The sequence below is a fragment of the Lytechinus pictus genome, chromosome 18 (genome assembly GCF_037042905.1).
Source record: "Lytechinus pictus isolate F3 Inbred chromosome 18, Lp3.0, whole genome shotgun sequence".
NCBI classification, from domain to species: domain Eukaryota; kingdom Metazoa; phylum Echinodermata; class Echinoidea; order Temnopleuroida; family Toxopneustidae; genus Lytechinus; species Lytechinus pictus.
The window spans coordinates 19,483,759-19,508,041 of record NC_087262.1 but is presented as its reverse complement, the minus strand read 5'-3'; the positions used below and the strand labels follow the sequence as shown (position 1 = coordinate 19,508,041).

The 24,283-nt window shown below is 35.6% G+C and overlaps 1 protein-coding gene across 1 annotated transcript; it reads left to right on the top strand.

Annotated features, from left to right (window-relative positions):
- The first annotated feature begins 719 nt into the window (after positions 1 to 719).
- On the top strand, positions 720 to 21,161 carry LOC129281753 (AN1-type zinc finger protein 4-like). The gene is made up of 9 exons (XM_054917666.2): positions 720 to 1,623; positions 4,490 to 4,565; positions 5,286 to 5,353; positions 6,475 to 6,664; positions 12,934 to 13,090; positions 13,515 to 14,369; positions 16,069 to 16,120; positions 16,736 to 16,865; positions 17,484 to 21,161. The coding sequence occupies exons 1-9, from the start codon at positions 1,458 to 1,460 to the stop codon at positions 17,617 to 17,619; spliced, it is 1,830 nt and encodes a 609-aa protein (XP_054773641.1). The 5' UTR covers positions 720 to 1,457; the 3' UTR covers positions 17,620 to 21,161.
- The last annotated feature ends 3,122 nt before the right edge of the window (positions 21,162 to 24,283 follow it).

Sequence of the window (24,283 nt, the reverse complement as noted above, 5' to 3'; positions counted from 1 at the left end):
CCCCCCCCCCTTTAAATGCTTCGTACAGCCATTTTACCGACTTGTATCAATCACTGATTATAGTGGGACCATCTCACCACTGAGAGTAAAAAAAAAAGGGATCAATTAAGTGCAACTGAAATGGTCATAGCTTGGTCGGGTACCGAATCCCGCACATTCATGTGTCGTGCTTTACACTCTAAAAAAATGGACTGCATGGTAAATCATTATTCTTATTTATTACTATTATCATATTTTGTTATTATTATCATTACTACTTTTTTATTATCATTATTATTATCATCATCATCGAGCATCATCATCATCATCATCATCGATCATCATCGATCATCATCATTATCATCATCATCATCATCCCTCGTAGGCCTACGTCGACGTCAGAGCTAGATTCATATGGACAATTACTCTGGTCAGGGGTGCCCCCACCCCGAGCCCAGCTATTTTATGCCCAGCTAAAATGGAAAAACAAAAAAGAAAAAGAACCGTGGTGGACGCATGATATATTCTCCTTTTGATAAGGGAATATATACACAGGAACGCACAGTATATTTCAATTGAGGAAATTCAAATCAATTACTAGCAGATGAAACCAAGAATTTGATAAAAAATAAAAGAAAATAGGAATAATAAAAAAAAATCATTACTCGTACTAGTATAGTAGGCCTGTTGCATGGTCATCTGGAACCGCGTTACCAAGTGACGTACGTCACTAATGAACTGAAGATATCGATCATTTGCATTATTCTGGGGGGTATTGTATTTTCAAAACTCATCATATTAGTGTTTTGTTTGAATCAAATTTCCTATTCATTCGTTGAAATGGAATAAATAATTCATTTTCTTACTAAACCCTTAATTCAAAAACACAATTTTTGCCAATATGTAATTGACATTAGATTTTTATATCATTAGCAGGCCTTATCTATATTGTGTCCATTCAAGCATGCATAAACTAGTTGCTAATTTCAGAATATAGCGTCTGACGTGACCGATCTCAGATACTTCACTTCAATTCAGCACAGCGCTAAAGATTGCAAGGATTCCGTTTGTTTGTTGTGTGGACCTGACCTGCCCCGGGTTACAGCGGGAGCGTTCGCCGGCGCGGCCGGCCGAGAGTTTGTTACGTGAGTTAAGTGCTGCGGCCGTCGACGTGCTAAAGGATCGATGACGACGATCAATAAAAACTAATATTTTGCCGATTTGTGAGGCGAATAGCTGTGGAAAATAGAAAATTAACAACTAAGCGAGACGTCCTTTCCAATTTCTATCTTGAAATATTTCAAAATGACGTGATTTTGCGAATATGAAGACATCCAGAAACTGCTGATTTTCGACTTGTGTCGTGAGTCTTTTCAACTCCATTGGCAGTAATGTTAGACGAGATGGTCTCTTATCATATCAACTTTTGTGATTTATTTTGAGAAGAAGGCAAAGTGGCACGTGGTGGTTCTTTCCAAATGGAGGGAAACCTAAAGGAAGACACCATGGAATACATAGAATATCCTGAGTATGCAGATATTATGGAATTATTCATCGAGACGTTGACGGGAACTGTGTTCGAACTGCGAGTATCGCCATTCGAAACTGTGATTTCAGTCAAGGCTAAAATACAGAGATTGGAAGGTGTGCATAAGATCATTTAGGCCTAGTCTAATCTAAATCATTTTTATTTTACATTTTGCTAGATTCAAATTTAATTATAAAGTACCGGTAGGATGGGGGGGGGGGGGGGGGGGGTCGGGTGTCCGGACACTTTAAGCCTTCTTTTTTTGTCTTTGGATTACACTAAAAATATGAATTCAATATAGGCCTACAGTGAATAGTTGTAATCCTCTTCTTCTATTTTGTTCTCTATAATATTTCCTAATATTTTGTAGTAAAAATTTGTGAAATTTCGCTTGTAAATTTTTCCAAATGACTTTCTAAAATTGATCGTCCGAACACACAACCTGTCTGGACACACAACAATTGGGTATACCGTATAGGACTATAGATCTAGGTCAAGGGTTTGCTAGTAGTAGTATCGCGATCTCAAACTTCCATGGCGATCGACTAGTGCATGTTTGGCTTAAAAAGTGTCATAAAAAAGTGTGACCTTAATTTGCTCATGAGTCATGATTGTTTGGCAAAGATTTATAAACGTAATCAAGTAGACTGCAGGAACAACTGTATTTTTCCTGTAGATGCGGTATAAAGGTACATGTATAGACAAAGGTAAGATGATTATATCAGATGGAGGTTAAAATGCCATAATTTCAGTTATTTTACTTACTGATTTGGAGACCTCTGCTTTCAAACTGGCGATTTCTTGATGCTTGTCGGAAAGATCAGATTTTCTCAGAGCGGACGCAAAATGTAACAAAATTTGCCAATGTTTTGTATTTTCACAAATAGCTCTAGACCTTACCTTCAAGAAAATTACAATACTGTCTGAGTAATTTGAAGTTGCTCTTTCTGTTGGTATCAGTTTTTCAAGATAGATATTGAGATGTATTCAACCGTGCACAAAATTCGGTACATGTAAGTTGCGCGCGAATTATTAAAGGTCACACTACCATACAGTATGGTACTATGGTAGATCTAGTTGATCGTATTACCGAACACTTCATGAATTCAATCATATCAAACACCTCGGTCAAACACATTATTCTCATAGAATTCACCATCCCTACAAAATATAAATCTGTAAAAATTTTCCAAATTTTTTTATTTTTTTAATTATTATATTAGCTTCCAATTGGACCCCTCTTCGCATGTGAAATATTTTGGTCACTTGAAAAGGGTATCGTATTTCCAAAGTAATGTGTGTTTTCTGTGGGAAAAGTTGAGAAAACTAAATCACTGATGGGCTATTTGACCATATTTTATTATTCTTAGAATATTAAGACAATTTTTCATCATCTTTCTATTCAAGTTCCCTTTGGAAGGATGTTGCAAAGTATTGAGCGTATGAAATGAAATTATTTTCTGACGCGTACAATTGCGCGTGTTCGGTAATACAAGACCGGTTGGTAATACAATCACTCACTATACATGTATATGATTTCAGATACATGTAGACCGTAGTCGAGACCAAAAGATATGCCTTGGAATTTTAGGACCTACATGACCTAGGCCTAGCTACATGTAGATGGAAATATGAGTGAATAGACTTGTTGTTGAACAGTCTAGACGTACTAGTCTAGATCTAGTACGAGGGCTTTGGACTTAGGTCAGAGACTCAGAAATTAAAAAAGGAGATGATAAGTCTTCTCACTGTCTTGAGTATGACTTCCATATTATTTGTATCCTACATGTATGATGGGGTGTCCAAACTTCGCGCACTTTTCAGAAATATTCATCAGGCTTATTTTTTTTCACGAAATATTCATAATTCATACAAAACCACTTCAAGAAATAGTTACCACATTGACGTCAAGATCGTAAACTATAAAATCATGGACGAAAATGTAAAGTAGGTCAAGGGGTTTCGCCGGTATCGCGATCTCAAAATTCTATTCCGATCGGCGAATGCGGGCTGTGCTGGAAAACCGTTCAGAAAAAGTGTGACCTAACTTCGCGCACCAAAGCTTTTGTGGAGATTTAAACAAAAACTCAAGCTCAAAAGTGAAATATTTATATCAGATTGATGGCAAAATGCTATAAAATCGGTCAGTACCACATTTAACTCACATTTTTGATGATTTCTGCTTGCAAAATGGTGATATCGGGATGCTTGTTGAGAATATCAGATTTCTTCAAAACGGGCGCTAGCGGTGACAAATTTGCCGATCTTTTGCCAATATTTTCATGAATACTGAACTCATCCTAAAGAAACTTTCACCAAAGGGTAATTTTAGGTCGCTTTTCACGTTGATGATGTTAGATTTTAAGGATATTGGCTAGTTTTTTAGATAATGACCGCCGCGAAGTATGGACACGCGCGAAGTTTGGACTCACTGCCATACATGTAGACCCTATTCCTCATAACTTGTTCAATTTTTAACTCGTTCATGTTGTTAGTTTACATACATGTTCGTGGGCGTAATAATGAAGTTGCCTATGAAGAATACGGGAAATCATGTCATGCCCAGTTCCATCACGAATGTGCATCTTAGAGGACAAGATTATGATAAATGTGGTGCTGGAAGTGCCTAATAAATATTCGGTGCCTGTAAAAAATACCGTCTTCATATCAAACCTAACATTATTTTAGTGCATACATGTAGCTTTACCATCACTATTTCATCAACTTCTATTAAATTGCCATTCATAATCAGAGGCATTATTTCTTGTAAAGCTGCACCATAAAAATAAAAAAGTTTGCAACAAAAATGAATCATGGAGAATCATGAATGATTTTTGCAACTTGATTTTACAGCCGCTGCAGTACCCAATGGGTCTATTGACAAATGACTTAATTTGTTTTGATTATTATTTGAAAGGTGACTCCATTCTGAAAATATGTGTGAATTCAATTGACAAAAACAAAACTTTCTATTACTTGCAGGTATCCCTATCTCCCAGCAACATCTCATTTGGAGATCTGTAGAGCTTGAGGACGACTACTGTTTACAAGACTATGGGTAAGGTTACATAGAGTTGGAGTCTGTAACAGTGTAACAGTGGAGGATCCAGGATTTTATACATGTACATGTACATGTAGGAGAGGGGCCCTTTAGTTTAAGTTTTAAAAAAAATCTGACTCTCCCTCATGCTTTGAGCTGCCACTGTGCCACATGACACAAGAAACTTGCTACTCTTCAGCAAAATTCATACTTTTTAACCATTATGGATTCGCCACTGAGTCACATATCACAAGAATTTGAATACTCATTAAAACGCATACATGTACACTGTAGGCCTACATGTAAGTATAGGCTTACATGGCAGATTGAAACATGCACATTAATTATGCATTGGATGTTGTGAACCCTTAAGAAGTTGTTACCAAGCTGTCCATAGCATGTGTTTTGGTTAATGTTTTCCATTTGAAGCCAAATTTGGCATAATTAACTTGGATAGAAAATATTTGTATTGATTGTTTTCTGTTATTTGAAGTATGTCATTTCTAATTTGAAGGATTGGCATCAACCACAATTGTTTTGGAGTGATACTAGCCTTTAAACCTGTTTTTTTGAAATCTTAACAAATTTTGAGGGTCCTGTCACATTTACTAGCCTGTAATGAACACTACATTACCCATGTTTCTTATGATGCACAAAACATGAGGGCATATCCTATTTTTTTTTCATGGTATCTTCTGTAAATGCTTAACTGTTCTTTCTTCCTTTTATAAAAAATAGAATTCCACCATCTGCATCTCTGAAGTTAGTCTTGGCAATGAGAGGAGGTCCTATCAATACACGGAGAAGTGAGTTTGTCTATTTTTATTTTGTAATGACTTATCAACTTTCAAGCCTTTAGCCCACTCTTGAAAGTGAGACAACAACAGTGTTTTTTTTTTTTTTTTTTTTTTTTTTTTGGGGGGGGCATTATCATTTTCTTTAAGATAGAAAACCATCCAGTGTTGATTTAAAGTTCTGTGATTAATTTTCTTTTTCCTTTACCTTCTGAACATGTACAGTGCCAGTACAAGGTGTATGTCAGAAAATGAAATGTGTTTAATAAAACCATCATAATGACTTCTATGTACAGTGCCAGTACAAGGTGTACTGTGTGTCTGAAAATGAAATGTGTTTAAAGGACAAGTCCACCCAAACAAAAAGTTGATTTGAATAAAAAGAGAAAAATCCAACGAGCATAACACTGAAAATTTTATCAAAATCGGATGTAAAATAAGAAAGTTATGACATTTGTAAGTTTTGCTTAATTTTAAACAATAGTTATATGCACATCCCAGTCGGTATGCAAATGAGGGAACTGATGACATCACTCACTTTTTATTTTGTATTTATTATAAGAAATATTCTAATTTTCTCCTCATTGTCCTGTGAAACGAAGTTTTATTTCTCACTGAACATGTTTAATTACCATTGTTTAACGTTATATGGTTCAGTCGAGTTGGTCCTTATTGTCAAATCCGTAAAAATTGAAATATTGTATAATTCAAACAATACAAAAACAAAAGAAATAGTGAGTGAGGGACATCATCCCTCATTTGCATGTGACTAAATTGTGCATATAACTATTTTGTGAAAAATAAGCGAAACTTTATTGTGTCATAACTTTCTTATTTTACATCCGATTTTGATTAAATTTTCAGCATTATGCTTGTCTGATTTTTCTCATTTGATTCAAACATTTTAATGAGGTGGACTTGACATTTAATAAAACCTTCATAAGGAATTCTATGTCATGTGCATAGTAGACCTACATGTACATGTACATGTATGGTTTGAAAGAAAGATAATGTATGTGTATGGGTAAGATCTATAGAGAGTGAGGGGGGTTGATATGAAAGACAAACATTTTTTTTTCATGTAAATAGAAATTGGAAACTAAAAGTGATGATTTTAATTTTTTCTTTGACAGTTCCAATGGAGGATCCAGCAATCCGTGAGATGGCAGAATATATGGAGGCAAATAAGGAGGAGATTTGGGAGAAGCTACCTGGGAATCGCCAAGTCACGCTCCTTGTCTTCCGGGAAGGAGACCAACTCAATTTCTTTCGAGTTGTTGATAGGGGAGACGGGACACTAACCCCTCTCTCAGAATCATTAAGGTGAGAATGTTAAGGGTTTATGAGTGCATGGTGATTCTATAATGTCGAATCATCAAAGTCAAAGGAGAAATGGTTTCGGACGTCACGTTTTTAATTGATTGTGCAAAGGAGGAATGGTTTTCAAGGTATTATTACATTGAGTTCAGCTTGAAGCCTTAGGGACACTTTATTGCATATGTGGTGCTGTTGCAATGACGAGACACCCCATTTTAGCCGACAATTGCCATTCATGCACAAATTTCTATAATATGCCAATCTAAAAAATTTAACATGCTTATTTTAATATATTGATTTTTTTTTAAAGTGCTCACCCCCCCTCCACCCAGGTTAGAAACATGTATACAAAATGTAATGCATGTATGCTAATTTCATTTTACGCAAACCTCATGCGCAGAAATGTACATACAGTACAATGTTCCACTTTCTTGTTCCTTATTCTGTAATTCTATTTCGTTCATGTACATGTACATGTACTTTTTAAAGAAAGCAACTTATACCCTTAAAACATCCATATTATGAATACCTGTCATAATGTGTAGGCTACATACATGTAGATTCCAAATGTGCACTGCATTGTGTATTTTGATTGAGTCAGAAACCTTGTTACAGATATGACTTGTATTCCAGCTCGTTGCCTCATATGACCATCTGTTTAGCTGGGAGATGTCTAACACTTTCTGGGAATCGATTAACATGTGTTGTACATGTAGTCTGTGTACATGTACCAGGAGAATTGGAAGATCCCAGCCAGTATGCAAAATGCATGTAACAGCCTAACAGTGTCCTGTTTCAAATGCACAATTTCTGTAACAAGTTAATTATCAGCAAGTCAAATTGAATGGTTTTAATACCGTTCATAGCTTTAAACTGCTATTTCAAACAAATTTGACTACGTACATGTACATACATGTACTCAACCGAAGAATTTCAAAGAAAAAAAACAGGCCCTTGAACTGTATACCAGTACATGCTTCTGTCCAAGGAATTCTTGAAGCTACTGTTTCTTATTTTACTTTGAACAATTAAAAAATTGAATTTCTATACCTGTCCTTACAGTACTTGTATAACTTTTTTTTTTAATCATGAAGGCATTTTGTGTATTAAAAGGGAGGGGGTACAGCTAGGAATTTATTGATTTGCTACATGTACATGTAGTCATTGACTCATTTTCATTACAAAATTGATCATACATGTACTGATGTACATGTAGGTCTACATATATGTACAATATGTTCAATTATTCATGTATAAACTATGATTAAGAACTTTTCATTCTTTCACTCACTACATGTACATTACATTATAATGTAAAGTACAATGTATTACAGGGATTTTTTTTCAGCACTGTGAACATCTTTACACGTATGTACATGTACATGTATGTACAGTACATGAACAAGATTTCTAAACATTCTGTCAGGGCTTGAGTCTTTCCAACAAGTTGACAATGATCCATTTTGTTCAAGTCAGAAATCTGCTAGAATTATGAGTGAAACTGAAAGGATAACCAAAGATATCAATTTAGATTTAACTTTTAATAGCCTTTGTTGGCTCAAAATGTCTTGAACAGGTACATGTCACACATACCGTACATGAACTACCGTAATTGAACTTGTATTCATTGCACACATTGACGTAAAACATTGTTTTTGGACATGCACAATGTACAGTGTACATGTATCATGTATTGTACATGTACATGTATATGCATTTGCAGACTTACAATAATGGATATTACATGTTAAGTAAGTAGGCCTACATGTATGTCTAGTACACTACCAGTCACAATTCTTTGAATCACTATTACATGTACCTGTTAAAACCAGAGAATAATATATATTCAGTCCTCTTAATCTATTGTTCTCTGGTTTTAACAGGCAATAGTGAGTCAAAGAATTGTGATTACCGGTAGTACTATGTATGTCACTGGACATTGCAGATGATGGTTTATGATTATAGTGCATGTGATAACCAATTGCAAATGGGCAGTGATTTGCTACATGTACGTGTAGCAGCACTCTGTCTGTTCTGCATGTCATAAATTGAAATTAGAATTTACTACACTGTACATGTACATCTTTGAACAACAGCGGTAAAATGTCATCTAACTGTATTACAGTAGTGTTAAAATTGCTTGTTGACTTTATTACATGCTATTTTCTGTCATTAAGGAAATAAATAATGTTTACATTTCAAGGTATAAAAATCGATAAGGATGTTGAGATTGTACATACATGTATGTGGACTGTTGGCTGCCTGTAGATCTCATGTAAAAATTTCAAATTGATTGAATGGTTTTGTGTTCAGAAATGAATTGATTTAGAAAATAGCTATTGAAATGTTCAATTCTCATATAAATTGTAAATGCCTCCAAAATTATGAAGAGTGGTCATAACTGGGAATAAATTCCCTGATCATACTACAGTACAGTATATTGTAGGCCTCCTTGTACATGAAATCGAACATGTAGACCTGTGTACACACTTTGCACAACATAAATTGTACAGGTCAATGGGGGCTATATTTTTTTTTTATTAAAAGAAGGAATAGGAATGAATTGCCCTTTTTTCAAATACATACATGTAGCTAGCTGGTTCTTTTGGAAAATGTGTTGTAAACAATTTTTTTTTCAATGGAAAAGATAATGTTTGTTGAATCTGTTTAATGTTATTTTATAGTTGAAGTTGCTTCCTGCAGATTTCCCGAGCAAAATGTTGCAAAAAATGAAATCGTAGATTACTAGATTTTAAAAGGAGTGTAGTAGTTCTCTGCATACATGTACATGATGTACATGTATGCAGAGAACTAATTAGTGCTCGTGCTAATTGCTGTTAAAGGTCATGTCCACCCCAGAAAATGTGGATTTGAGTACAGAAAAATCAAACTAGCATAAAGCTGAAAATGTCATCAAAATCGGATGTAAAATAAGAAAGTTATGACATTTTAAAGTTTCGCTTATTTTTCACAAAACAGTGTTATGCAATTTGCAAATGAGACAGTCAATGATGTCCCTCACTCACTTTTTCTTTTGTTTTTTTATTGTTTGAATTATACATTATTTCATTTTTTACAGATTTGACAATACAGCCTAATGTGACTGAACCATATTAAACAATGCTAATTCCACATGCTCAGGGAGGAATTAATCGTTGTTTCACTTGACCATGAGGAGAAAATGAGAATATTACATATTTCATAATAAAATACAAAAGAAATTGTGAGTGGATGACGTCATCGTTCTCCTCATTTGCATACCAATCAGGATATGCATAAACTATTTTGTGAAATTAAGCGAAACTTTAAAATGTCATAACTTTCTTATTTTTACACTGTACATCCGATTTTGATGAAATTTTCAGTGTTATGCCAGTTGGATTTTTCTCTTTTCTATTCAAATCAACTTTTTGTTGGGGTGGACTTGTCCTTTAAATACACACACCCTCACTCAAGTGCACATACATGTACATGTAGGTCTGTAACCTGGTAATAGCATCCACATGTTGAAACTAACATGTCAATATTCATTACCACACGAGTTCTAGTCTGGATGGAATACCAACCTCTGTATTGTGTAGACTGAGTGTTCCCTATTGACCACTCACTTCTCATAATAGACTGGTTTATAGACTCCCCAGCCATTGTGTGAGGGCACCACTCAATAGCCACCACAGTCCGCTTGTCAATAGGTCCATGAGATAACACTCGCAGTGGTTACTAGGGGGGTTTCCAATGTATACAATGGACTCCTTACCGAGCTTGCATCTTGGCTTCGATCCCACTCATCATGATTCCTGTATGGGTGGGGGTTCATACCATCAAGATAAGAATGTGTATTTTGCTTTACCATTAGTATGAACTGTAATTGTATAAAAAAGACTTGGCCCCTTTTACAGTGGTTCTCATCAATGTGTGCATTTGCATTGGAACGTTTTGGGGATAAACCTGCATACTACATTGAAAACTCTTTGCAACATCATACAGTACATGGATTGTGTAGACTTCATTCGATCAATATTCATGACTTCATAAAATGTACATACATGTACAGTTTCCCTTTTTTCCTTTTCTTTTACATGTATACTGTATTCTCCTCTTTCAGAAATTATGAGTTTCAATTGATTTTCCTCATTGTTTTCATCACTTCTTACATCATCTTATTTTTCATTGTCAGCATCATTTTCATTTCATATGCCCCTTTAAAAATTTTAAGCCTCTTCTTTTCTTTGCTGTGCTTGTGCTAAACTTTAAAAAGAAAAGTCCTTTGCAATGTACATTCGACACCTGAATGACTGAAGACTTGAAACCATAGCCTTGGTAAAATACATTTATCAATTATAAAGAAGGCCTTTAAAACCCTAATGAAACTCATTAAACACTTCTTCACTTTTAGTTTCCATCGGATACATTCAGTCAAATCCTTTAAACAGGCTGGAATTTTCATAAAATCAATCCAAGTATAAAGAGAGTGTTGGAGTGTGAATTACATAAGCTTTCTGTTGTCAAGGACAGGTGTTAGATCAATAAAATTTTCTATAGCTCTATTCTAAAGCATTCACTCTCCTGCAGTGTTTGTAGGCTATGATTATTGTCAGTGAATGGAAAGAGAGTGATGCAGTTTTGATTTTCCCAGGCTAGTTTGGAGCAATCATGCTTTTGTTCGAAGTTTTGATTAAATACTGAAATTTTAACATACTGTACTGTACATGTTTAACCATGGAGCTCCATGGTTATACTCGGTATTTCATGTAAGCTTCAATAATTACATGTACATGTTATGTACATGTAGGGCCCTATAAAGGCTACAATATTTATTACATAGTAGACAACAATATGCACAAAAACACTTCTATTTGTGTGATGATCTAGGATTTTGTAATTAACAAATAATACAGTCTGTACATACATGTATACATGTACTTTATGCAATTGAGATAAATAATAAAGCAATATTGACTGGCCTCGGGGCGATACGACATATATCGCCCAAACTCTATTTATATCGCCCGAGTCGTAGACGAGGGTGATATCAATTTAGTGAGGGCGATATATGTCCTTTCGCCCCCAGGCCAGTCAATATTGCTATTATTAACCAAATCAGACATCTAGAGCAAAAATCATGAAAATTTAGATATTTATTAGAGTTTAAGAATGGGAATCTATTTTGTCACGTTGAGCAGACTGGGCCTCTGAACTTTACCATTGTGACGTAATTGAAATGACGCGTCCCTGGCCTGGGGACGCAGTATCCAGCGTTGTCTTAACTTGATGAACATTGTGACGTAAGCACTGCGCGGTTCAAGGACGCGTACAAAAACGCGTAGAATACCCGGATGTTAGCGCTGCCTTTTATTGCCTGCTGCATTTCCACGCATTTTCTCATTGACTTTTCTGAGCGGGCAATAAATTGGGCCCGTAGATAAACAATTGGAAATTTATTGACCGGCCATTTGCTCCCGGTCTTTAGCAGGCAACAATGTATCAAAGTTGCCCTGCTCAGATGTCTGATACGGTTAATAATTTTTTATATCATGTAGTATGTAGTCCATTCTGGACATATGGATACTTCAGAGTTCAGAACTTACATGGGCATGTGCTTCCTGAAGTTTGATATGGTGTTTCTTCAGTGATAAAGATCACAACCAAGAGAAAGGAAACTAAATATCACTCACAAACCACCCCGAGAGTTTAAAGTTGAAGTGATATTATGATTAGGATCCTGTTCATCGCCAGTTTTTGTCTCCTAATACATGTACATGTAGTAGTTAAATCCTCGGCTCACAGGGGAAGAGGGGGGGGGGGGCTGATGCAGTGCACTCACCCTATCAGATAATGCACATGTATGTGTAAAAGTTGTATTTAGGGCCTGGAACTAAGATTGGGGATCTCTTGGACAGTGCTGGCAACCATTGCTGAAGATACCAGTACAGTGTACATGTATGTGTACTTCCATAGTAGTGGAACAATATACATGTATGCATTGTAGTGCCGACTGCCTGCCTGAGACTGTATTGCACTGACACAGCATGTGTATCAAATTTATATAAAATCTACATGATACAAAGTTTTAAAGTGCTACTGTGTTTTATATATATGACCTTGTTCATCATGCACATTGGAATTTTAAAATAAAGTACTTTTAGTTAATAACTGCACAACTTACCATCCATCTCATGCTTAAAAATATTGGTCTACTTGCATTAATTTATGAATCAAGAAATGCCCATCTTCATTTGAATCCCTCTACTTTTTTTGTCTTCCTTTGAATACAGTGGTGCTTCTGTTTGTAATGTCGGTGAGGAGGAGGAAGAAGAGAAGAAGAATCCTCAACCAGCTGAAGATCAGACTGTCACAGAGGAGAATGACCTCACTATGGGAAAGATGAAACTCCTTAGGGCCAAGATGGAAAATTTATCCGTTGGCAAAAAGGTAGATAAGAATTTTTGAGCCCATTTTTTTCTTCAAAATCTTATGTTTCCCGCTATGAATTGTTTATACCAGATCAATAAATGTATCATGGTTTGAAACAGAATAGGTTTAGTTTGTTTAAAACTCGTGATTCAATCAGAGGGATTTGACATTATTTTGCCATTGTGATTTTTTTTAATCCTTGTGACATATAGTAGCTTCTGGATTATTTGATGAGTAGCATTTTCTTTTGATTTCATATATTTTTTGAAGTATTAGAACCAAAGGTTACTGATGTCATTTGTTAAGATATGGAAAAGGGATTTTTATAGCAGTTTTGATATCCATTGAAATACAAACAGGCATTCAATGTATTTATTCTACAGAGTTTGTGTTTTTATATTCACAGTAGTTTTATACTTCCTTTTTTACTTCCTTTTGCTAGAAAACAACAAAGACATCAAGACCACCAAGTAGCAGTAGACCAAAAAGTTCAGGACTGAGGAGACACTTCTCAGCTAAGAAGGGTAGCCAATCACTCAGCAAGACAAGCCCTCTTCCTCCAGTTGGAACAACAATACTTCCACCTGTAGGGGGCGTTGCAGTTTCTACAGGCAACAGCAATGACAAGTTGCCAACGCCGAGGACACCTCGTATTGGATCATCTGCTAATGGACTGGGCATGAGGACAAGGACAAAGCCCGAAATTGTTCCCCAAGCGAGGGCAGCAGACATTACGCAAATTGGTGCTACGACAAACCCTGTGGCTATGTCAGCGTCAGCCGGCATGAGCAGTCGGAGCAAGAGCCGAACATTGAGACTCAGTAGTAGCAAGGAAAGCAGGCATAGCCCCGTCCCACCGCCGTCGTCCCAACGAGCCCTTGAAAACCTGACTGGTGCCAAGTTGCACCACTCGTTCCGCAATCGAACTAATGCATACCCGCACCCCCCTTCCACGCAGAGTACCTTTATCCAGGAGTTCAGGCCAACCACCTCGTCCAATCTTGCCGAAGCCCAGGTCGCGTCCGACGCCAGTCGTGTCCCGGAACGCATGAACCTCAAAACCGCAGATGCCCGTATGGTTACCCAACTCGTAAATCAAGCTAATCGGGAAGGCAAGATAAACAATATTGTGAGGTCGGGACACCGTGAGAGCTCGCATACAGGGAAACGAAGTGGACATTCAAGAGTTACTTCAGGGGGCATGACACTATCTCATGCTCTTAATTCAAGCAATGGACTAACAAATGCCATTAGTGAAGACAGGATAAGAACTCCAGATGCCAGGAAAACTCTTATAGTAAGTTCACTAGGCCTTGAGGAAATATGATAAGAAATTAGGAAACGTACCTCATTTTACCTTTCTAAAAGAAACCATGATTATTTTTTCAGTTATAAGCTGCCTTATTATCCGTGAAGGTGTTCTGTATTTGTTTGTATAGAGCCTATCTGCTGCAATTAGAGAAGTATTGAGTAAACATTAATGCTAATTTTCATTGATAGTCAAACCTTTGGAATGATTTTTCAGTATTTATTGCATCCATGCCTCTTATCCTGAGAAGTTATAATGTTAACAGTTGAGTATTCAAATCTATGTAAATTGGGAGTTATACATGTAGCCATGAGAATAGCAGGAACGATAAACACAGATGGTAGTTTGAAAACTGGAAATTAGTAAAATCCAAACAATGCATCTGTTCTATCATTGGTGATTACACCTTAGCTCGCATTACATTTTGATAATTAATTTTTGTATTTTGTGGATTTAGTATCTCATGATATCTCACTTTGAATTTTGAAAATATGGAACCGACCAGTGTTCAGGACTGAATAGAGACTGTGGCAGAGACACTTGTGTCCGAATCGCCATAGACCAAGACATTGACCTTTGATAAGAGACAGGGACCATGACGGTATCGCTCAAGACACTCAATATGAAACCACCAGTTGTTTATGCACACATGTCCCTTCCGGGTTCCCATCCACTTGATTGCAATCATAGACTACCGAAACAGTTTCCAATTTATTTCCTGGTTTCACTCATTTTGTCATATCATTATCATCATCATCACCATCATTATCATCATTTATCATCATCATCATTATTAACATAATAATCATCATCATCACCATCACCATCATCATCGTCATCATCATCATAATTATCATCATCATCATAATCATCATGATTATCATCAATATCATCATCATCATCATCAATCATCATCATCGCCATCATCATCATCATCACCACCACCACCATCATCATCACCATATTTTATTTGATCATATCATCTTAACCATGGCATTACCACCACATCCACCACACTACTGAAATATTAAAGTTAAGCAGTGAGCTAAATTCATCAAAATCGAGATCTTCAGTGTCTGCTGACGTTTGACCAAGTACGACATAAGACTGGGACAGAGTCAATCAAGACCTCAATGAGACATAAGACACACAATGACAGTCTATAGGAGACATGGCTTGAGACACCCAACTGTGGAACCGCTGGAATTGAATTACCTATATACCTACAATGTATATATTATCTTTATATTCTTCAGATATATATTGCCATCTGGGGGCTGTTTCACAAAGAAATAAGTGCGACTTCGACTCATGCTTAGATGCCAACTTGCACATTTTATTTAATGTGCAATCTAATTGAATGATAGGCATGTCCAGCATGATCTGAGTAATGAGTTGATGCATTATTTTCCGTACGCAACTGTATTTTAAGTACAACTCTATTCAAGTCATACTTAAATTTTTGTTAAACACCCCCTGTTTATCAGGCACTTTGTCTAATGTGGGCAATATACATGTACATGTGAATTGAAATCTGTCAAGGATTATCCATGCATTGATTGACAATCTATATTTATATCATTGGACAGATTACATACAGATAAGAATTCACTGAATGATTACATTATGCATGGGATTATTCATTCTGCTATTTGTTTTAATTGCATTGTTTTTTATTTGATTACAGTCTGCTCACAGTATACGAGGGAGGTTATCTGGCAGTAAGGAAGGCAGGTTATGTAAGTATTTGTTATAAGTAATTGATAGTTTGATATATTATCATTTGAAATGTCATTAGGCTTGAGGATAAAATGGAGATTGATTATTCTTTATATTTGTGATTGGGAAATTAGAGGATGGCAGTGAATTATTTGTTATAAATGGTTCCAAATATTGCATTTTCTTTGTTCACTCTATTAGTATCATAGCTCATTTTTACGTTCTCTTATCATTACAAATCATTCATAAACTCTATTTTCTTTACACACCTTACCGCTACATATCCAGCTAATTGCATATGATACTTTGTCAGTGCAATTCATTCATGAACTCTATGTTTCTGTACACATAGCTGCTCATTTTCACAGTCTCTTGTCGGTACAAACAGTTCATGAATAGTGTATTTTTCTTTGTTCACCTTGTAGTAACATCTCTATCTGATTTGGATGAGACCTTGTGTCAGTCCAAACTATTCTTGAACTCTAAGTTTCTTTGCTCACCATACTGTAAAGTAAACACCTCCAGTAACGTATCTTGAATTTCTTTGATCGTATAAGAATATTGTTTCATTCCTTTTATCTCTTGTCCGTACAAACGATTCAGGAATTGTCTATTTTTCTTTGTTCACCCTGTAGTAACATCTCCAGCTCATCGTCTGCCACCAGTGTCCAAACCGCCACCTATCAGCTCCACTAAGAAGAAGGCTAGTAAGAGATGCTTTCACTGCAACAAGAAGACTGGCCTTGCCACCAGTTATTCATGCAGGTAAGACAGGTCTCTTCCATTACACCTAGACCCTGTAACATGAAGCTCGGCAATTGATCACATTGCTGATTTCTACGATTGATTGTATTGGTTTTTGTGTATGATCGATCACAAAAGACAACCCCACGATCAATCATGAAGCTTTATGTCACAGGGCCCTTATGGCTGTTTCATAAAGCCGTTTGTAAGTTATGAATAACCTTTAAGAATGATGGGTGATTCTTTCTTATGCTCATCTCAATGAGACACCCCAAATACTCCCTATTTATCAACAGGATCAAACTTTCTATAATTCTCATTTAATCACTACATATGACAAACTTTGCTCTAAAATCTTATTTATACCAAGAATTTGAATATGAAAAGATCAGATTTCGCCTTGAGCTGGTGGGAATACATATTATTGAGAATCTGATCCCGCTCAAGAAAGGATCACCAGCCTTGTATAATTAATAAACAGTTTTACAAATTATTCATAACTCCATTAATAAATCCAGTCATTTAAATCTTCTTGCATGATGTACATTTGCTCCAGATTAGACAAAAACTTATTTCTATTCAAACTTAAAATAACCGCTGTCTTTTTCTTCTCTTCCTCTTCCTACTTCCTATTTACAGGTGTGGCCATAATTTCTGTGCCAGTCATCGCTACGCGGAAGCCCACAACTGCGGCTATGATTACAAGACAGAAGGAAGGAAACTCCTGGAACAGAGTAATCCCCTCGTCAGTGCACCAAAACTACCCAAGATTTAACATTACGTCACCTATATTCAAAATGTGTCACATGTTATTACGTTACTACTACATATAAGAAAATGAACATTTCTCTCAGAAGAGAGATTATGTAAGGTAAAATTATATATTCATAGTAGACAGGAGCAACATTGATTTTTATTTTAAGAGTCATTTATTAATCAGAAAGAGGATTAGATGGAATCAGCATTGATTTTGCACAGAGTGCATTCAAAGTATTAGGAAAAATGATAATTGGGATAAAGTGTGTTCATACTCGCATCAGAAACGTTCAACACAAACAGCTTTAATCTTTGCACTAATGTACATACCACTATTATCATAACACACATTGATATTTGTGTAATATTACTTTTTAGCAAAGCCACTCAGACTTGAAATATCATACTTCTTAACCTTCTATCCTGATTCCTATTCTAAGGACTTGATGGATTAATTCAAAGCATACTATTTATCATACTCATGGAGTAGATTGAAAAGTACTACCATTGTATCAGTTTACCTCTTAAATTAATTATCCAGGTTGTGATCTGTCCAAACTTCACTCTGTGCACCCAAAGCTTTAGTTGAACAAAAGTACATGACATATATAACCATTTAGAATCTGTTATACATGTAGAGGAATGTATTGTACTTCATTATAACTCATTTTGAGGAGGAAAAAAGCAACTGCACAATTAGTTCTTTATTTTTGAAAGAAAACATTTGAAAACTTCAATATGATTGATGTTGGAGCTTAAATTTTTGAATGCTGCAAATATCAGCTTTTACAGGAGTTTCGTACTGCTGAATACTATGTAAATGGTTTTTTAAAAATCAATTATTACTTTTGCCACACGAGAAACAGTTGACTAATAATTGCCATGTGGTTTAGAATGCATAGAAACTTTGTTAAAGATAACATGCGGAAGCTTACTAAAAAGAAAAAAGTGCAAAAATGTTGTAATCTTATTGACAACAACCTAAATCTTTCCGTAAGAATGGGTCTAAATTACTTGTTTGTATGAAAGAATTGCAAAATATGAATGTCAAAATAACTGCAACTGCTGTGTACTGTACTTCATGGGGTTTTGTGTATTTGGTTGTTATTTGTTTGCCATTGTTGGGGTTGAAAAGGTAGTTCTTTGAAACACAGTGTCACTAAAGATATAGACAAAATATTCATTCCAGTATGGTTCAATAGACTATCTTGAGCAGCACTTACTGTTACAACACTAACGCACAGTACACACTAAAAGCTAACGGACAAGAATTAAGTGTTTGGAATCATCGTTTGGAAGTTCCCAAGTCATACTTTTATTCTGTCTGAGAAGTTAGCCAATAAGCAGGGGAGTGCTGTCATGAAGTCAATATTCTGTGATTTTCACTGATTGAATTTGCTCTGAGCCAATCAGGTGTGAGTATTTTAGTAGCTTATAACAGCTGTCAGTGAATAATCACTGAGTATATGTTTTATGAAATGCCCCCCAGTTCATTCCCCCTTCTTTAATCCAGTATATCGCATAGAGGTAGTATATTCATGCAAATCAATTTTTTTAAAGGATTTTGTTTTGTTACATGTACTTATCTAACATTTAACATATCCACAAAGATTCGCAACAGCTTTATAGCTTTCCTTTATTATTCATTTGTGGTAGTTAATGGAAGTGAAAATTATTTATTATTATCATTGCTTTCCAAATTATGAAATATGAAAATAAATTACTGTAAACAATTAGTGTTGCATATATTCCTTTGAAAGCTACAGATTTGTTTACAAGATGTCTATGCCATATAGTAGTACTCATTTACACAAACAAACCCTATTTGACTATTTGAAACACTTAAAATGAAATATAAGTCATTTTCAATTATTGCCCTGAAATACAGCCTTCAGTCTTACCTGATATTTTTATGATTTTTTTTCTACCAATATTTCCTAATCTTGTCTTCAAGTAATGCTCCTATATTAACAGAATTGAAGGAATTTTAAGAACATGCATTGAAAGAAATGTTGAAAATCTACCAAATAGAAGAATTTTCAGCATTTCTGTTTCACTCAGAGGAAACCTTTGAAAAGAACTCCGAGTTCTCTATATCTATTTTGTGTAAACTCATTTTCACTCATGCCATCAATAATTGATATATCAAGATAATATGTACAGGTAGAATGCTTGTTCTTTTCCAGTAAAATACCAACTTTTCACCCTTTTTATAATTTATCTCTTGCGTGCAGATAGTCAAAACGTTAGATGTGCCTTTCTTTGAATTTGTTGTGAATATTCCCCTTCAAAGCTGTGGTAAAAAAAATATTTTGTAAAATCTGTACCCTTTTAGCAACTATTGCATTTAGTATGAATATTCCGAGTTATTCAATTTTTTTCCCCATAGATTGGTGTTTCAGTTGAACTATTCAACTCTTAAATTTGATGTGTTGAAAATCGAAATAGCCCAGCTTAGCAGCATGAGAAGAAAAATGCCAAGTATAATGCAAATGATGTTTTCTTTTTCTTAGTGTTTTTCAAAGTGAATTTGTCAAAAACACAAAGAAATGATAGCATACCCTAAGTAGGGCTGTGAATTGTCTCGTCTCTCTAAATCTTCCACTCTTCTTGTCTCCCTCATGTTCTTGTCTTTTTGTATAAAAGTACCTCTATAGGAAAGGAAAGGTGTGAAAACACAAAGTACTCTAAAGAAATATTTTTATTTAATGTTGATGTCCAACTGTTGCAGCTTTTATTGTATCATAGACCATGTCATTTGTAGAAAGCTGCTGGGAGGATGTTGTAAACAAGAGAAGTGATTTTCTGTTATAGTTGTAACCATTGTCCATTGTAATAAGAATACTTGGTGATGTTTTAAATGGAGCAGTTACACATATTGTTTGACATACAATTTAAAGTACAAAAGGTATACGCACAGGTCATGCATCCACTGTGTGGTGCATAGTGGTTGTGCATACCTTCCAGTGCTAAATACATGTAATATTGGGCAGTGGGAACACTGCCTCTGTATAGCTATAAATTCCTATCTCTGTGTACTGCTCTTACTTGATGCACTGCATGATGCACAGAGGTGGTGCAGCTTAGATTACTTATCACAGTCAATGGGAACAGACACATCAAGCAGTGAGTATCTCTACATGGTTGTATGTGTCAAGAATTTTTTAAATTTTACCCCCCCCCCCCTCTCAATTTGAGGAGAAAAAAGGATGAACATGAAAATCAGAAGTGCAATATGAAAAGGAAAGTGTTTTTTTCCTTGTAGGTTGTAATAATGTACTGATAATGATCAGTACAAGATATTAGCATGAGATGTGATATACAATCATGTAATATAGAGAATTATTATTTCTATTTTTTCTTTTCTTATAAGTAATTTTTCTCTCCAATGTACCATTTTTATATCAGGTGTGGATTTATTTTGTTTCTCCCAACTGTGTGGGATTACTTTAGCTCAGCTGAAAACACGAAAATAGTTTGTGACCATATTTTGCCTTATGCATTTTCCTGGTTTTCAACTATGCAGACTATTAAAAGAAGTGGTGTGTCTTAAAAACATAATTTTTTTAAATGTGTCTTCATTTTAATGCTTGTTTGGAGGATTTTTAGTGTCTGATTAAAGAAACATGAAAGAGATGAAAGGTTGGAAAGGCTAGGGGTAAAGACTGAAAGACAGTCTTGATAAAATATTTAAGGACGTTCCACAGTTAAAGTGAAATCCATGTCATTTTCACCAAACTTTGCACATAGATACTTTAGAACCTTAATATTCGAAATATGCAAAAATTAGCATAGGTCCATGTGCTTGATTTTTTGCTATAGAGCTTCATAGTTCACCCAAATTGATGTTTTTAAGAATTGCGCATTCAAAAGAATTTGGCATTTTTAGACCGCCCAAGATTACTACAATGAGTTTAAACCTCTATTACTCAGTCAAAATACATGAAAAAGTCATCAAATTTCGCAAGAGAGTTAATAATTGTATCGTTAGAATGGCGAATCTAATTATAGTGCTAGTTGTTTGCAATTTTAAGTTTAACAGCACTGTCAGTTCTTAAAAATGTCGTAAAAGATAACAAAATCCCAATCTAAAAAATGTAAAATTTCAGTAACAAACTACAAACGTACAATAAATGCTGCACTTTATTCAAAATCCATGTCATTTTCACCAAAATTTGCAGAGTTGTAGAGGAAGGTATACCTAAGAGGTACAAACATTAAAAAATAGGGGTTCATGTGCTTGTTTTTAAATTATCAGCATTTTTATTAGAGCAAATGTGCTTTTTAAAACACCAAAAATGCGCCGAATGCTTAGTATCTATGTGAAGAAAAAATCTAAACCACTCTACCATTTATTCAAACTCGGGGTAATATTCGTGATTCTTGGCAGCACTGCAGAGTAAAGTATTTTGAAATTGTAGAGAATATTTTTTTGAATGGTCCATGGAATAATTCAATTTTTTATCTTCATGAAATAACGCATCGGATCTGCAGTTAAAGTGCAGAAGATGAGAAAAATCAGCTCATACCCGCAGCTAATTAATCACCTGTTCATCCATTGTGACGTCAGCGCGCAGAGTGTAAACTATGCGCAGATCATAATGCGCACAAACATAACTGTGGAACGTCCTTAAGATGAAAGAAAATGAAAGAGGGCTAGAAAATGGAACCAAGTGTTAAAGGCCTCTAAATAATCGAATACTTCACACAGGAATAGAACACCTTGGGGGCCCATCTTTTTTATATATTACAACCGACTGTCCATGCTCGAATGTAGCTGGCGCTATACCACAACTCTGACTAGTGTTCCTGGATTCTGACAATCGGCAGAGTTATACCCTGACAATCATTCTACGCAGCTACCACAGAAAGGATGAAAGATGACAACCTTATGGGAAGTATCTAGATAGGGATATGCAAGAATGAAAGGCACTATGAAATAAAGATATAGGGAAGGAAATAATGGAAGATAGAAGTGAAGAATGAAATATTGAGGGATATAATCAATAGCCGAGAAGAAAAACAAATAATGGGAATTGGAAATGGTGAAATTGAAGACAGATCGATGAAAGGAAAAACAAGGAGAAGAAGTGTACAAAATAATGTAATCAAGAGCTAGGAGCTTCAAACATTGCATGAATTAACATAGATGCAACACATGATAGTGAAGGGGGAAAAGGGAATGAAGAGAATATGAAAGGCTTGATCGACAAAGTTGAAAGGAGAAAAGGAAAATAAAGAATTATTCAATTCAAGATTCAATTCAACAGCAGTCATTTCCGAATCATTGATCACACGTACTGTGATCGACGTGTAATCGTTGCAATATACTGGAGGTGACAACTCTGAATGCATAGCTTGTGAAGTGCAAAAAAAAAATCGAAATTAAGGCTCAAATATAAAGATCAACACAGGAGAAATAACAAAAATAATAAACATGAAAAGAAAACATTTATCATGAATGGGTTAAAAGTAAGAAATTTGTGATCAGGCGCTGTTCTGATGGGGAAGATATCGTTAAGCCCCCCCCCCTCACGGATTTTTATTTTTGTAACCACAAACGATACTCCCTCTTTACTCATGTTACTTCAAGGCCAATGTCAGTTTTATGTTATTATCACAATGTTTGAAATTCAAGTCAGTTTCAAATTTCTATGCCAATATTGTAAATTACAGTAGGCCTACATCTGCTCTTATAAAAATTTAATATCACCATGCATCTCGCAAAGCGCTTCCCTTTACCCAACCTTTACCCGAGATTCTGGAAGAGTGGCCATATGGATCCCAGCAGTCATCAGGCTTCCAGTTCTGTGCCATTTTCATCCGTCTCAATTTTTTTTTAAAAATAATAATTGTAATTATTATTATTAAATTTTTTTAAACAAACAAGTGCACAACTAGTTACCAACAATGCATATAGCATTTCCATTTCTTTGAAAGCAGGATAAAAGAGCATTGTAGATTAAATGCCTTGCTCACGGGCATAGTTGCTGCGGCCGGGGATCGAACCCCGGACTTTCCATGTATAGCCAGGCGCCTTAGACCACTCGGCCACGGCACCTCCACCCGATAGATTATCGATCTCCAATCAGTATAGTCTGGTCTTACAAAGATCCCTGAAATTTGTCATCTCTGTGGAATGGCTCAGGAAGACCAGGCCCTCAAAGAAGTCTGAAAGACTGATGTATATTTCTTGTCTTACTGGACTAGATTAGTCCTATAGAGATCTTTCAATGGTCTTCAATTCAGAGATCTTTGCAACAAGTTATCTTTCAGAATTAGTTTCAATGGACTTTGCCTGGTCTTTCCTTTCAATAATCTTTGAATGATCTTTGAATGATCTCTCATGAGTCTTACAGTGATCTCCGCAAAAATCTTGAGAGACTGCCGAAAGATCATGGAAAGCTACTTTGAAAGTTCATTGAAATTAAAGACCACTGAAAGACTGCTGAAAGATTGAAAGACAATTTCCTGTTAGACCCGCTGAAAGACTGTTTTGAACCGTTTCAAAAATTTGTCACGAAGACCATTGAAAGATCCATCAGGAATCGTGAGGGACCTCAGAGATCTTTGAAAGTTTGTTGAAAAGACCCTGAAAGATCAAGCAAGTTTCATGGTCTTACAAGAAGTCTTTCAGAGGTCTTGCTCTCTGTGGAAATGGGTCATCAGTAAGAAAGAAAACA

Coding starts and splice junctions, on each gene's coding strand:
- LOC129281753 (XM_054917666.2), top strand. CDS start 1,458: ATGGAGGGAAACCTAAAGGAAGACACCATGGAATACATAGAATATCCT. Junction 4,566..5,285: donor TACTGTTTACAAGACTATGG/GTAAGGTTACAT, acceptor TATAAAAAATAG/AATTCCACCATCTGCATCTC. Junction 5,354..6,474: donor TCCTATCAATACACGGAGAA/GTGAGTTTGTCT, acceptor TTTCTTTGACAG/TTCCAATGGAGGATCCAGCA.